At 44.7% G+C, this 16,110-nt stretch overlaps 1 protein-coding gene across 6 annotated transcripts in view; it reads right to left on the minus strand.

Annotated features, from left to right (window-relative positions):
* Positions 1–16,110, minus strand: part of sbf1 (SET binding factor 1) — a 40,261-nt gene that overhangs the window by 4,594 nt on the left and 19,557 nt on the right. For 2 of the 6 annotated variants that reach the window (XM_077594437.1, XM_077594434.1), the window contains 26 exons: positions 13,905–13,982; positions 13,109–13,222; positions 12,900–13,028; positions 12,005–12,103; positions 11,729–11,936; positions 10,123–10,235; positions 9,887–10,036; positions 9,560–9,628; positions 8,795–8,956; positions 8,467–8,720; positions 8,206–8,378; positions 8,052–8,125; positions 6,354–6,546; positions 6,138–6,265; positions 5,142–5,317; positions 4,941–5,077; positions 4,233–4,440; positions 3,969–4,165; positions 3,746–3,883; positions 3,587–3,682; positions 2,479–2,553; positions 1,125–1,297; positions 887–1,060; positions 711–812; positions 442–627; positions 233–359 (listed from right to left, as the gene is read on the minus strand). In XM_077594437.1, the coding sequence (XP_077450563.1) occupies positions 233–359; positions 442–627; positions 711–812; positions 887–1,060; positions 1,125–1,297; positions 2,479–2,553; positions 3,587–3,682; positions 3,746–3,883; positions 3,969–4,165; positions 4,233–4,440; positions 4,941–5,077; positions 5,142–5,317; positions 6,138–6,265; positions 6,354–6,546; positions 8,052–8,125; positions 8,206–8,378; positions 8,467–8,720; positions 8,795–8,956; positions 9,560–9,628; positions 9,887–10,036; positions 10,123–10,235; positions 11,729–11,936; positions 12,005–12,103; positions 12,900–13,028; positions 13,109–13,222; positions 13,905–13,982 (3,733 nt within the window). Of the gene's footprint in view, positions 1–232; positions 360–441; positions 628–710; positions 813–886; positions 1,061–1,124; positions 1,298–2,478; positions 2,554–3,586; positions 3,683–3,745; positions 3,884–3,968; positions 4,166–4,232; positions 4,441–4,940; positions 5,078–5,141; positions 5,318–6,137; positions 6,266–6,353; positions 6,547–8,051; positions 8,126–8,205; positions 8,379–8,466; positions 8,727–8,794; positions 8,957–9,559; positions 9,629–9,886; positions 10,037–10,122; positions 10,236–11,728; positions 11,937–12,004; positions 12,104–12,899; positions 13,029–13,108; positions 13,223–13,904; positions 13,983–16,110 lie in introns of all 6 variants that reach the window. The other 4 variants (XM_077594436.1, XM_077594433.1, XM_077594439.1 and 1 more) reach the window with 2 other exon arrangements.

The raw sequence follows: 16,110 nt of genomic DNA on the forward strand, positions 1-16,110 counted from the left end.
TACTTTGTTAATAGATTGCAAATTAGAACAAATCAAACATTTTTTTCCATCCAATATCCTGTTTTTTGGTGTTTTTTCTGAGTGTTGCAACGAATTAATTTGTTTTGAGTTCATTTCTATGGTAAACGTTGGTTTGAGTTACGAGAAAATCGACATACGAGCTCAGTCCCCGAACGCATTAAGCTGGTATCTCGAGGTACCACTGTACTATCGCCATGATTGGTGAGTGTACCCAGTTCAATTCGCTCGTAGTCTGAGTCCAACAGGAAGGTACGGAAGCGATGCGACACGTAGTGGTAGGCCAAGAACTTCAGGTAGTACTGGCTGAACTCAAACTCCATGGGAAACTGAAGGTGGATCTGAGGAAGAAGGGATCCAAAAATGACAAACAAATTCACAGATTGGATGGATTTGAATGGGAAAAGTGTACGGAATACAGACTTGATGCACACAGTCCAGGAACTGCAGAAAGACCGGCGTGAAGCCACTGCTCTGGCTGCTAAGCGTCTGCGCGCCACGGTGGCTAAACCTGTGTCCGAACGACAGCCACTCCTTCTCCACCAGCAGCCGGAAGCCGTCGAACGTCCGGTAGTAAGGGTCGGACAGCAGCTGCACCAAAGACACCACCTGGACCCAGAAAGCCGTTTCACGCGGGAGCCGGTCGCGACATTCAGGGTGATGACGTGTATCGCTCGACGGGATCTCCAAACCTGGGTGGTGACGTCCCAGCCGTCCTCCAAGCTGACCATGACGGACGATCCTGTGTCCAGCAACTCCACCACGAGGACTGACACCTGCAGCACCCTGTGCAGCTACTCCGGCACAAACGAATGATGTGACAGAAGAAAACAACGACAACAACTTACAAAGACCAACAATTTCTCACCAGGACCATCCATTCAGACTCCTCCAGGTAGCGTAAGAAGTTGGAACTGTCCGAGATGGTGGAACTGGGCACGCAGGCCTTCATCAGCTTCTTGAAGCTGTTCTTCACTTGCCGCACGTCGCACACCTCGATGGGCACCACCTCCCATTGCTGGAACGAGTCCTGTTTCCCGCCCTGGGAACGCACCATCCCGCTAAGTAAGGTGGTGGCCTCGGCCTCCACCAGCCAGGTGACTCACCTTGAGCTGGGCTTTGTCCCCAATTATGTAGAGATACGCCCTGTGCTGACGTAGAAACAGCGCCTCGCTGGGCCCGCCGTTGGGCTGCGGCGACTCTTTCCCCGCCAAGCGCGTCCCCACGTCCGGGTTATAGGCGCTTAACCGCCCGCTGCCTCGGATGCTCCCCCATTTTCCTGGCAGACATGCGAAAGCCACGTTACGACCCGAACGGAGACACGCTTTCTCTCCGTAATCAGGTAGTGAGTAGCCTTTGATTTTCAGTTTGACGCCCGTCAACCTAAGAGCCATGCTGCTAAACGCTATAGAAGTGATGGGAGAACTACCGTATTTTCTCGCATATAAGCCGTATTTGTAACAAAACAAAAAAAGATGACTGAATCAAGGGTGGCGGCCCGTTGGGTGAGTGGTTAGCACGTTAGCCTCACATTGGGAGACGTGGATTCAAATCCAGGTTGGTCCACCTGTGTGGAGTTTGCATGTTCTTCCTGGGCTTGCGTGAGTTTTCTCTGGGTACTCCGGTTTCCTCCCACATTCCAAAGACATGCTTGGTAGGCTGATTGGACACTCTAAATTGCTCCTAGGTATGAGTGTGAGCGTGAATGGTTGTTTGTCTCCTTGTGCCCTGCGATTGGCTGGCCACCAATTCAGGGTGTTCCCTGCCTCTTGCCCGAAGTCAGCTGGGATATGCTCCAGCACCCCCCGCGACTCTAGTGAGGATAAAGCGGTTCAGGAAATGTGAATGGCTTATGCGCGCAAGACTTGCTATGCTCTTTTTCACCAGTAATAACATTTACTATTGGTGGTTATTTTCTGTTTTGCAGTAAGAAAACACCCATTATTGGATGAATTAATTCCTTATGATATTGACCCTAATAATGTGCCTTTGATTCATACAGTATCTCAGAAATACTACGTGCGATAAGTTTTCTTAAAATTTTCCCTTCAAAGTAACACATTTGTACTCCCTACTAAAACCATGAATATGGAGTTGAAAATTGTGAATCAAGGAGCGGCTTATACGCGAGACATTGTAAAATTCAACAATTTTAAGGCAATTTTAAGGATGCGGCTTATACGCGAGTAAATACGGTACCCGAAACCATCCGCTGTCGGACGGACAAAAGGATCGAAAGTCAAACGAGGACGCTGCGGAGTAACAGCTGCAGCAGCTGCGGCGGCATGCGCGTGCGTGCACACAAACACAGGAGGAATCAAGATTTGACACAAAAAGTAGAGAAACCGTTAGTTCGGAGGTACGCGGCACTACCGTTGATGATGCCAGAAACGCGGGCGGTTCTGTTAAAGAGATTTGATTAGTTGGAGGGCGGGGTGGCCTTGACGTGGCCTACTGTACCTCTCGTAGAGTTCCTGGCCTTGGCGGACATTTTGGGCTGAGAGAGGGAGATGACTTTGGCCCTTTGACCAAGAGCTGAGGTCAAATGACAAGCAAAAAAAAAAAAAAAAGACCGTTTGAGCTTCCTGGTGGTGCAGACTACCATGCCCAGAGCTGCCAACCCTCCGTTGAACCCATTTCAGGAGAGAATGCGATTCACGCAAAATCAAGATAAAATGTAAAATAAATAATAACGTAGTACAATTTAAATGAAACTGTTGTTATCATGTTTATGCTGTACTATTGAAAAAGTACAGCATTGTGTTTAGGTCATTCTACGTGCGTTTTACAGTCAGTCATTCCACCGTGTCACGCTGAAGTCGGTCTTTTTGGTGACGGCTTCAACATGGGATATTTTGTCAAATACGAACCAATGAGTGTCTGGGTTTCTTATTAGAAGTTCCATTCAAATTGCCATCCATTTTGCGCTTATTGAAAAGATAAGGTTTGTTTCAGAACAAAAGACTGGTGGTTTGGTCAGCCTTAATAATACTTACTTCTCTTATGAAAAAACCCAAAACGAAAATGTTAAAGCGATGGTGGCTACCTACGCAATCGATTCCGAATCGATTGCCACGCTGAAGTCGCACAAGACGAATCATTTGTCAGAACTTGTAACTCGGATAATTCACAATGCACTCGTGTTATCGAATTCATCCGGTTTACAGTGCAGTTGAATCAAATGCGGAAGTCGTAGCGATGGTGTGAATTTTGAGAGTTTTAAATTGGAAATTTTGTACTTTTCCAAAATTTTAGGTAACAATTTTTGGGGATTTCCGGAGTTTAGGGGAGTTGTCCGGATTCCAGGAGTTTGTGTTGCTTGTAAACTCGGGAAATTTGGGGCCTTTGGGACTGTATTGTCTAACTTGTAACTATGTGTAACTATGCCTTTCCTGTATCTGCATTCTCACCCTCTTGCTACTGTCACAATGAAATTTCCCGAATACAGGATGAATAAAGTTATCCAATCCAATCCAAGTTGGCAGCTCTTCATGCGGGATTGACACCCCCGAAACCGTGCGAGTGGGTTGTTCCGATTTCCCCGTTTGCTTTCGATAACTCTCCTCACCTCCTCTGTTGAAAGTTCCGGGTGAGTCCTCCTTGGCGCCCATCACCTGCTTCATCAGAACGCTGATCTTTGGCTGCCGCAGTTTGTCTGACGAGTCTGCGATGGGGGTGGGGAATTAAAAATCGGGGTCGGCTTCTGGGCGAATCGGAGACCACCCACCTGAAGCGCTCATGTGGGTGGAGGTGAAGCCGCTGAGCGTGTTCCTGCCGCTGCTCTCGTTGTACGACGGCATGGAGCTGATGATGGCTTGCAGGTACTTCTCCTGCTCCAGACTGGTGGAGTCCGCCTGGGAGGGACCTGCAGCCGCAAAACGTCCAGCCGGTAAAAACCTTGTCAATCCGTTTGGACCGGGAGGACCCGGCGATCCACCACGTGCGTTTACCTGACGTCGGCGCGTTGGGAGACTTAAAAAATCCCACCACCCCTTTGGCGTGGAGGCCGGCCGATCTGAGGAGGACGGCCTTGGTGCGAGAATTCCGCCAGCAGACCACGGGAAAGCGGTTCTGCCGGTAGCAGCGGCAAATTCTCTGGATGTTGGAATCGGGGATGCTTTGCGGTACGATGAGCAGGCCCGGGTAGCTGCGGAAAAAAAAAAAAGATATTTCCGGCGCCGCCAGAACAACAAATCAGGCGCGTTTTGGCTCACCTCCTGCACACCGTGTACATGCGGTTGACGGTGGAAATTCGGAAGGGCTCGTTCTTGGAGCGGGTCAAGCTGTTACTGAGCGTGCCCAGGCCCATTCGTTGGTAGTCTCGGCAGCACGCCCGTTCCACCACGTTGCTCATCGTCTGTCTGTCCGACGAGCGCATGGTGGAGGACAGCGTCAGGGAGCCCTGATCCACCTCGTCGGAGACTGCGGACACGCAGGCGGATTAACCGGCGATCGACCAAAGCCGCGAGGATTTAGAACAGGGGTAGGGAACCTATGGCTCAGGAGCCACATGTGGCTCTTTTGATGGGTGCATCTGGCTCTTTGCTAACCTGTGAGCTAAAATATGGAAATCGTTGTTGACAGAACTGAGATACTACATTTAGAACTGCTTTAATCTTCATTTTTTTTGCTTTAATCTTCATTTTTTTGCAGTAGACTCTTCTGGAATGCACCCTCTCATTGATTAGCAACAGCATAAGAATCTTTAAAAAAATATTCAGTTTTTTCCACTTTAAAAGTGGTGAAATTACACCAAAAAAAATGAAAAGGCACTCATTTACATGTATGTATTTTGACTTTTAAATTCGTAGTATGGCTCACAAGGAATAACATTTGAAAATATGAATTGTTTGTGGCTCTCTTCGTCAAAAAGGTTCCCGACCCCTGATTTAGAAGGGGTTCCGATATCGGCTTGCGCGTACCCGAAATTTCATCCTCGTCCAACTCGGACTGCAAGCTGCTCCGGTTCTCCCAAGTAGGCGGAGAGTATTTCTTCTTGGCCACGTACTGCCGGTTGATAGTTCGCTTGGCGCTCTTCACCAGGTTTTTGGAAAGCGTCCTAGAGGAAACAAAGACGTGTTGGAATGGGATCCGCTGAGCGAGCGGTATCCCTTTGGCCGTACTTGAGGGATTGGTTCTTGTCCTTCGCCTTGTGCTCCACTATCAGCTTGCCGCTCTGACCCACGGTGAAGGCGAACGTTCCCTGCACGTGTTGGGGGTAGCGTAGTTTGTGCATGTGTTTCCTGAAAACCTCCGCCAGGTCTGCCGCCACTTCTTCGTCGAAGACAATTTTCATCAGCTGCGAATGGAACAGAAGGCACGTCAAGGAGCCGGTCCGGTCCGGTCGTATGTTTTACGAAACGCCGCTCATTGGCTTCCAACGACGACGAGGACGTCTAATCCCGTTGCAATAACAAGGAGGCCTGGCAAAATGTGAAAACTAGAAGAGTATAAATGCACGGCGGCAGATCGCCACTAGATGGCATTAAGGCATTGGATTTACCATGAGAAATGTCACCATCAAAGTCTAGAAAAGGACAAGATACCCAATAAATATTCATTTATTCATTCATTTTCTAAACCACTTCTCCTCACAAAGGTCGCGGGGTGTGCTGGAGCCTATCCCAGCTGACTTTGGGCACGAGGCGGGAATTGGTGTCCAGCCAATCGCAGGGCACGAGGAAACAGACAACCATTCACACTCATACCCTGGGGCAATTTAGAGTGTGCAACCAGTCTAGCATGCATGTTTTTGAAATGTGGGAAGAAAACCGGAGTGCCTGGAGAAAACCCACACAGGCTCGGGGAGAACACGCAAACTCTGTCCAAACCAGGACCCCAGAACTGCAAGGCCGACGCGCTAACCACTCATCCACTGGGCCCCACCCAATAAATAAATAATGAATACCGTATTTACCCGCACATAAGCCGCTTTTGTCGGACAAAAAAATGGTGACTGAATCGAGGGTACGGCTTATATGCTCATAAAAACACGACATGCACGAAACTGCAAGTTGACGACGCCATCAGACGATGACGTCATGACGCAATAGCGCCGTGACGTCATGAAATGGCAAATCAATATGATTTTAAGGATACAGCTGGACTTTGAAGAGTACCTGAAAGGTGCAGGACCGGAGTTGAAGCCCATCCTGGACAAACTGTTCCATGGGTAAATTAACAGAGATCCTCTTCTCCTTGGTCAACGACGCGATGGGGAAGGAACGGGTCACCACCTGCTCGCCCACTGCAGAACGTAAGCAGAAAGTCAAGTACTCTGTAAAGTCCGTTTTACCCTGTTTTTTAAACACGCCACACATGGTCTTGTCTCGCACCCAGCGGGTCGGTGGGCGTGCCCTTGAAGATGAGTCGGTAGGTGGTGAGGAAAATGGCCCCCTCCGCGGGCAAGAGGGGCTGGCCTCCCATCGTCCCCGTGGCTTCCTCGCGTCCGTCCGGGACGAGGTAAACCCGCATGCCGTCCATCACCAGCTCCTCGCCTGCCAGGAGCGTCGGCCTGAGCAGCTTGGGCTGTGTGGAGGGAAGAGAAATAGAGCACCAAAGCCAAGGGGCTTAATGATGTTGAAGACCACCGCATTCCATCCTCATGCTTTGCAACCATGCCCGTGAGTAAAAAAAAGTCACAATATTAACCACTGTACAGTCGGATTACCGTATTTTCCGCACTAAAATGCACGCCATAAAGACTTAGTTTCTCAAAAGATGACAGTGAGCCTTAGATATGGATCAATATTGGTTAATCGTGGCATAACATTCCGTTTTGCGCAGCGCTATCTAGTGTATGCAAAATGCACCATCTCCAAAACACTACTTTTACTATGTCAACTGCGCCTTAGACAGTCATACCTCTACTTACGAATGCCTCTAGGTACAAAATTTTCAGGTTACAATTTTTTTATAGGCAAATGAGTGACTTGATACGAAAAACATCCAAGTTAGGGAATCCCCCAAAAAGTAAATGCATTTCCTTATCCGTTATGTTATTTGGAAAATATTGTCGCGGATGCATTGATTCTCACTTTAAAACATCGCTACCCTCTACTGGGCTCTTATTTCAGCGCTCTCATTCTATCTCATATAATGCATTCAATTCAATTCAATTGGCTGTCTCACAACAACCACTATCCATGTTCCAAGATTCTCTCTTACATACCTGTCCACCTCGACTAAATGCTCCCCTTATTAATGATTGCAATTCCGCTTATTAAGCGATTAAAAACCGTACAAATGCAACGCGGCACATATTTTCACACACGCATAGGGCACATGTAAAACCCTAACATGGAATACAAAGTGGACAGCTTTCGGCCCTGGTAGAACGGACAAACACGGGTATTACATCTCTCATAATAACGGCCGCGGTGCAGGGCACATTTTCATATGCTTTATTTATTTTAAGACAGTAATAAATAATTTCCTTATAATTTTCTCCAATTTTGGTGTGTGTCCTCACATCTTTCATACAAAATAGGGATTTTGACCAATTTTCAAGGGTTTAGTTGGTAGTTGTATGAGGACCGTGGAACGAATTAGAGAATTTACATATAAAGTACACCTCTACTTACGAAATTTTCAAGAAAAAAGTTCTGGAAGCAATTAATTTTGTAAGTAGAGGTACGACTATACATAGAAAGTTTTAAAACGCCATCTGTTGAAGGCATGCTTTATACGCCGGTGCGCCTTATATTGCGGAAAATACGGTACATTCGAGTGTTTTATTTCGTCAACGATTACACTTTTTTTTTTGTTTTCCACACAGCTCAGCCCCCCCATCCCTCTCCATCAAACAATCCGACAGCACCCTTCCAAATGAAGGCACGCACGCACGCCACGTTAGCTGTGTTCACACCAGCGAAGAGGAATCATCACCCAGCATGCCTTGCTCAGCGGTCTTTGCGAGTCACACACATACCTGGCGACCGGTAGGAATTGGTGGAGAGGGAAGCCGAGGGGGCTGGGCGGGCCGGCTCTGCGTGGAATTTCTCCGGCGGAACGTAAAAATAGGAATGGGTTACCTTTTGGATCGGCGGCAGTCGTTTGCTCTCGCGGTGAACCGCGTCTAACGTCTCGATGTGCATTTGAACGATATCTGAAATCAAACCGAATGGCCATTGGTGAGGTCCTTTGACCAAATTGGTCCATGTAAAAAAAAAAGAGAGAGAGCGCGACCTGGTATCATGGTGTGCAGGGCCTTTAGATGCTCGTTGGTCACGCCGCTCTCATTGCACACTTTGTCCACGAAGCGGTTGATGAAGCGCACCACCGAGTTAGCCACGTCGGAGCTCTCGGCGTCCTCGAAGCCACTCTCCGTATCGTAACTCTCCGCCATGCTCCCGGCAATGCTGAAGCGCCGAGCGTTACGACGGGGAAGCGGTCGCGCGGTCGCGCGGTCGCGCGGTCGCCCGGTCGACGGGACTCTCGCCAGCCCACCTGTTGGTCACGTAGCTGTTGCTGACGCTCTCCACGTCTCCGAGACCGGAACTCCGGAGCAGGCGGTTCTTGCTGGTGTCGAGCGGTAGCAGCAAATAGCTCATCCTGTTGGCGTAGTGGATGGCCTGGCTGAACACGGTACTCTCCTCCTTCTGTACGCGCTCCGTCTGCACGTCTTTGCCGAGCGTCGGCCACAGGCGGCTCTGCTCCGATGCCAGTTCCAGCGCGCCCATTGGACGGCCGGGCACGTCCCGCTGCTCCTGAGGAAGGGTAGCATTTACGGCTTTTGGTCACGACCGGTCCATAGGCGGTCCTTCGGAGCGCTCACCGTGTGGTTGTGATGCTCTCCGTCCTCTGTCTCCAGATAAAGTGCCCTAATGTGATTCTGTACGTCGCTGTAAAACATGGCTTCCCAGAACTGCATGTTGGTCCACACCGTGTGCTCCTGCACACAGCTGTACGCGAACTGAGTGATGCCAGCCCCCAATTTCTGTCAAAAAAGGAGGAACACAAAATTGAGGCCTTCCACTTTTAACTAATTGACCGCTAATCACGGCTTAAGACGTCTAATGCCAATAACGGATGCTCTTAAATGGGCATGCCGTATTTACCCGCATGTAAGGCGCACCATTAAAAGTGCCTTAAAATTGTTGAATTATACAATTTATCGCGTATAAGCCGCCCCCCTGATTCACAATTTTCACCTCCATATTCCTGATTTTAATAGGGAGTACAAATGTGTTACTTTGAAGGGAAAATCTTCAGAAAAATCACCGCACGTGGTATTTCTGAGATACTGTATGAATCAAATTATTATTACATTATTAGGATCAATATCATTAGGAAGTTAATATGCCTGTCTTTGTAAATGCAAAATGCCAAATTATTCCATTTGAAAAAAGAAATAAGTCTATCTTGATGAGAACCTGATGCTTTTTAATGAATTACAATTTTCTTATCAGAAGTTTAAGATGTTGTGGCAGCCAAATTGCTTACAATGTTGAAATATCTCACCTTACAATATCGGTTTATATGCGAGTAAATACGGTACTTTGTGAAAACGTTATTAAAAAATAACAACCGATGGACCTACCCTGCAAAAAGCCGTGACCAATGGGAGAAGGGCTGCTGCAATGCCATGTTCATCGATATGCGAGCAGTCCTACAAATGACAGAAAATGTTACTTGAAAAACTTTGAATTGGAACACAACTGCACAATTGAAATAAGGGATTTTTTTATTGCCTCATTGGGGGCACTCGTATGTCGAGGTATTACGGTACATTTCTTGTGTATTGGATTGGCAGATTCTCAAAATCAGGCGACTTGGAGTCACATGGCCAAACGTGATTGGGACATCCCAAAAATAAAGGTGAATAAACCCACGAATCCAACTTTTAGCTGACGATCGGTTAACAAACCTGCAATGTGCAGTTCATCATTCGAACGATGTAGTCGAACTGCTGGTCATCGAGCACGGCCCGATTCTGCAAAACGTGTTGATTGAGCTCCTGGGTCAAACACACACGAGCTGCCCGACCCTTCAGCGCTCGGATGACAGCTGGCATCAGCTGCAAATGAAACGTTACGGTTCAATTTCTCGTTGTGTTTACTAAGCCGAAAAAGTTCACTTTTCCAAATGACTGGTGATCCCTACCTTCTTCGCCTCCAACATTTTGTTATCAAAAATATACGTGATGCAGTTCCTGACAACCTCCAGTCGCCGGGCGCTGTTGGCCATCACGTTGCTGTTCCGGTCCACCGTGTCTCCTGCGGAAGGCAGGCAAGCGTGAGGCTCATTTATCAACGTGGCACTTCAAAATGAAGCCCATTAAACACACGCTGAGCGCGGGGAGACGTTGGCGGCGTTGTTAGAACTGGTGATTAACTTGGACCTCTAAAAACTTTAAAGGGGAAGGGAATGAATGTTCTTGCTTTCAGGGCAAATTTAAGTTTTTCAAATGACCTGGATTTAAAAAAAGGGACCATTTTTTAGCAGGAGACGTGTCCAAACGTGATGAAATATGATTGCAGCCAGGTGAAACACGCTAAATAAAATGTAATTAAATTTGTCCAATTTTAAGTTCATTATAAACAATCTAACACCTGAGTCAGCGAAATTATATTTTGCCACAATGATCATATCACACATGACTTACTGCCTAACAAGTTGGTCATCGGGCTGCAAAACAACACTAAAACCAATTGAAACCTTATATGAGCAAGCTCTGAGAGTATTAGACAGAAAACCAAAAACGCACTACCATTGTCAGATATTAAAAAAAACAAAAACGCCTGAACTGGAACAATATGGTTAATTATGCAGATGCCACCTTAGTATACAACATTTTCCAACACAAAGCTCCTCTTCCACTACAAAATTTTGTACAAAAACTTTCAACACATCAACAAGGGCTGGCTCTAGAGGTGACTGTGTAGTTCCCATCAAAAAGAGTGAATTCAGCCAAAACACCTTCCTTGTTCATACCTGGAAGTCAATACCAATTAACATACGTGAACTCCTGTCTCTGAACCTCTAGGACAATCATCTTAAAGCCTGGTTGTTAGACGAACAAAATTACGATCACAACGCTGTCTAAAACTGTGCTGTGTGTGTATGTCTAGTATGTGTCATCGTTTATCTTCAACCTAAACAAGGGACTAAAGATGGAAATTAGCCCTCGGCTACAATCTTACATATTTACATACAGTAATCCCTCAATTATCACGTCTTCACTTATCGCGAATTCACTACTTTGCGATTTTTTTCCGCTATTATTATTTTTTTAAAGTTCATAAAAATATGAAAATCCACGCTGAAACTCGTAAGCGGAAGCCATTTTTGCTACTAGGACTCAGCACTGAAAAAAAAGTTAGAATAGAGGTGACCCTACTTCACAATTTTTCGATTATCGCGGCCATGTCTGGTCTACATTAACCACGATATTCGAGGGATTACTGTATACAATGGGGCAAATAAGTATTTAGTCAACCACCAATTGTGCAAGTTATCCTACTTGAAAAGATTAGATGGGGGGGGGGGGTTCTCCACATTTTGTCTCTCATGGTTGACAATTGACCATGTTGACAATTAAAGGCCTCTCTAATCTTTTCAAGTAGGTGAACTTGCACAATTGGTGGTTGACTAAATACTTATTTGCCCCACTGTATATGTTCATTAACATGAATATAAATATGTTCATTAATATGTGCCATCCCTTATTATATAAATCAAACTCAAACAAATTGCAAGCAAGGCTCACCAAGCGGAGGCCCGGACGGCACCCTGCTTTTAACCTCAGCCTTGACCGCCGGCGGCGCCGTCTTGAGCTTGGCGGTGGCGTGGTCGATGAAAAGTTGCACCGTCACCTCGTCCAGCCCGGGAAAGGGAGCCTGACCCGGAGGGGCTTTCTGTCCATTTTCTGACGGTCGCTGGACTTTATGCATGCTCACTGCTGGGTAAGGGTTCTCCTGGAAAGAGAGGCCAACATGAGTCGTCCACTATTTCTTCGAGCGGAGCCTATCGTTCGCGGGCGTACGTTTTTAAAAAGATGCTCGGCCAACTCTCTGACGTGACTCATGACTTTGTGCGGCGAGGCTTCCTCCTGCCGGATCCTCTCTACTTCATTGGCCACCAGCTGCGAGAACAGAAAGAGTTGAGGAACTTCTCTCCTGGAAAAGCACTTTAAGACTTCACAGCTATGAATGAAATATGATGTACCGCATTTATTCGCATATTGACCGGCCCCGCGTATAAGCCACACCCATAAAATTTTGTTTTATCTCATAACCACAAATGTGCAATCATTTCCTTTCAAAAGGAAGTGACATAAGCATAACCAGGAAGTGTGTCCGTAGCAGTATAGTGTTCACCAAGTCTGTGGGTGTAATAATAGCATGGGATACACATTACGCAGGTATCAAGGCTAATATTTTAACAATCGACCACAAGACCTTCGATCAGCCTTAACAACTATTGGGAAGTGCTAACATGGTAAAAGCTACGAACACATCAAGGCTACTCGCGTCTGGCCAGTCAGAGCACTTTTAACTAGGTAAGACGGCGACACCCTGAGTGAGCAGTGACAGGCACCAGTGAGTTTTTTCACGTTTTATGCAAGATATGTTTTTTCTTCTTCTTGAATTTCATTCACAGACATCAAAATAAATTTTGTTTAGCATTTTATCGGTTTATCTCTTCTCTATTTTGAAATAAATGACCGTATCGGCCGCATTGTCTTGCGTTATGGCGTCATGGCGTTTTGGTGTTATGGTGTTATGGCGTTTCGTCTTTGTCACCTTGCAGTTTCGAGCATGTCGTCTTTTTATGCGCATATAAGCCGTACCCTCGATTCAGTCATCATTTTTTTGTCCGACAAATGCGGCTCACATGCGAGTAAATACGGTACATTTGCTTCTCTTTTCCTCACTCACATTGTCGAACAAATCGGTCGCCCTGTAGGGAGGTCCTCGCTCTGACACAAAGCCCGCAAACGCCATGCCGTCCAAAACCTTCATTAGGAAGTCATCTTCCGTAAGTGCTCTCTGCCCAAGAAAGGCCGCCTGCAGGGAAGAAAAAAAAAAATGAAGCCCACCGAAGATCAGGTTTGTGCGACAATTAGGATGAAGGCGCTTCGTCCTACTTTATGGAAGCGAATAACTGGTTCGGGGTGAATGCGGATGATATGTAAACACCAACGATAGCCCAGGAAAAGCTGAGCAAACAGCCACAGGAAGATGGCCCGGATCTCCTTATCCTGAAATACATATTACAGTCCTACTTAAGTATAAACACAGTCGAATCGAAGACACGGCGTCATGATTAAGTCGTTTACGATACACAGTGAGGAAAGGAAAATTCTAGTTAACCTAATTTGATCTGCGCAAGGCTACTTTTGAGAGTCACTTTACAAAAGAAATTCAATTCAATCAAAAAGTACCCCCCAAAAAGCCAATTCAGTTGCCAAACGTCGATAATCATAACGAGAGAATTTTCTGATTTTGTGACTATTTTTCCTATTGGCATTTACCAGTCTGAAATACCCCAAAAAGATCAATATGATCTAATTTTCAAATAGTTTCCCATTTTTTCTATAGTTTATTGTTGCAAAAAAAAAAAAAACACTGATCATATGAAATATTACTCACATTTTGGTTTTAGCTAACACACCAGTTGGTGAAAAGGAAGTGAGCACGCTACTTTCAAAATAATGGAAAGTTTTGACACCGTGCAAAATGCAAAACTTATTGACGTCACGTCTCGAAATGATGAGTTCAAATGGCCAGCCAAAAAAAACGAAAACGTTCAACAATTTCATTTTTTTCCCATATAAATTGCTGGAACAAAAAAAAAAGGATTTTCGGATTTTCGTAGTTTTGATACAAAATCCGAATTTAGTAGCTTGGTAAAATCTTTCTGACAGCTCTGCAGACTTTTACCTGAATCTTGGGAGCCGAAGCTTGCGAGGACTGTGGCGGAAAAGCGTGATCGGCAATTTCCAGCTCAGGATCCAAAACCTGCAGAAAACAAAGACGTGACACGAAATGAGGCGTTTTTGTAACTCCATTATATAAAAACAGTGATTGTATAATTACACTTCCATTTAAACAATACATTAACCAGGAGAGGAGATGGCAACGATAATAACTCCGCTAAAAACGCCAACAGTTTTGTTTATCAATACTCCAAAGTGCATTGGATTAATTCCTCGTCAAGGAAAACACATGAATAATATCTGATTTAAGTCTGAAATACCAAATATTATTACCGTGCCCATACAACAGGGGTAACAGGAGATACACACTGTGATCTCTCTGAGTGTATGCAGCTAAGCCCAGGTTTAGTGTTGCCTACCAACAATCTAAAGCATCATGGCTCCTGCATGCATCCCACACAGCAGATTCTATCGTTTCCAAGAATACTTTACAATCTCACAAATGAATGCCGCCTATCCGAGGCATAATCGCCGCTTTTCCGGTTTTGCAATGATGTTTTTGTGTTAGGGATGTAAAGGCCTCTTACCGCAACATTTGTTCTATTAACTTGACTTTAGAATTGGATGGAAGAGAAACAAGCTCAGTCATCGTCGTCGCTCACATGGCACGAATGTCATGTGTGAATTCATATCTCAATGGAAATGATATTTTTAGAAAAACAAAATTGTGTCGGATATCAAAATGATTTTAATTTTGCAGGACAAGTTAAGAAAACTAAAACAAATAATTTTGTGGGCAATAATGTGGAGGAAAGGCTGGCAATCATCTGTATTTAAATCTGGATTGTGTCATTTCATTAATAAAATCCATCCAGTTCATCTAGTTATGCTAATCATAAGTCAAAATTAATTTTGACATTAACACGAATTAGCAATTTGGGTGACTTAGAAAGTTGTGTCAGTGAAATGAGCTTCATAGCATAGCCTCTTATCTTCTTGTGAGTGATTATGAGTGACTACAGCTGTTGACTTTAACCCCAAGTACACCATGCCTACCGTCAAGGACGGTGGTGGTAGTATTATGCTGTGGGGCTGTTTTACTGCCAATGGAACTGGTGCTTTACAGAGAGTAAATGGGATAATGAAGAAGGAGGATTACCTTCAAATTCTTCAAGATAACCTAAAGTCATCAGCCCGAAGATTGGGTCTTGGGCGCAGTTGGGTGTTCCAACAGGACAATGACCCCAAACACACATCAAAAGTGGTAATGGAATGGCTAAATCAGGCTAGAATTAAGGTTTTCGAATGGCCTTCCCAAAGTCCTGACTTAAACCCCATTGAGAACCTGTGGACAATGCTGAAGAAACAAGTCAGAAAGCCATCAAATTTAACTGAACTGCACCAATTCTGTCAAGAGGAGTGCTCAAAGATTCAACCAGAAGCTTGCCAGAAGCTTGTGGATGGCTACCAAAAGCGCCTAATTGAAGTGAAAATGGCCAAGGGACATGTTACCAAATATTAGCGCTGCTGTATGTATATTTTTGACCCAGCAAATTTGATCACTTTTTTCTGTTCACCCATAATAAAGTCATAAAAGAACCTAAGTTCATGAATGTTTTTGTGACAAAGAAGTATCTGTTCCAATCACCCTATCAGAGAAAAATCAGAGTTGTAGAAATAACTGGAAACTCAAGAGAGCCATGACATTATGTTCTTCACAAGAGTATGTAAACTTTTGACCACAACTGTATGTATATATATATATATATATATATATATATATATATATATTTCAGCAACATGCTTATTTATTTATATATTTATTTATATATTTATTTATATATATATTTCAGCAACACGCTTATTTATTTATATATTTATATATATATAAATTTATATATATATATTTATATATTTATTAATTAATGTATTTATATGTTTATTTATTTATTAACTATTTATTTATGTCTAAAATGTATTTTGCTGTCTGTATTCTCACCCTCTTGCTACTGTGACAATGAAATTTCCTGAATGATGAATACAGTTATCTAATCTAATCTAAATTCATCATCATTATGATATTTTTTGGAACACAGTAATCCCTCGAATATCGCGGCTTTTTTTCTGGGGGAAATGTTTTGTTATTTAATTTTTTTTGTAAGTTCATAAAAATGTGAAATTCCATGCTGAAACTCGCAAGGGGAAGCCAC

Source organism: Stigmatopora argus, chromosome 23 (assembly GCF_051989625.1).
Source record: "Stigmatopora argus isolate UIUO_Sarg chromosome 23, RoL_Sarg_1.0, whole genome shotgun sequence".
Classification (NCBI taxonomy): Eukaryota; Metazoa; Chordata; class Actinopteri; order Syngnathiformes; family Syngnathidae; genus Stigmatopora; species Stigmatopora argus.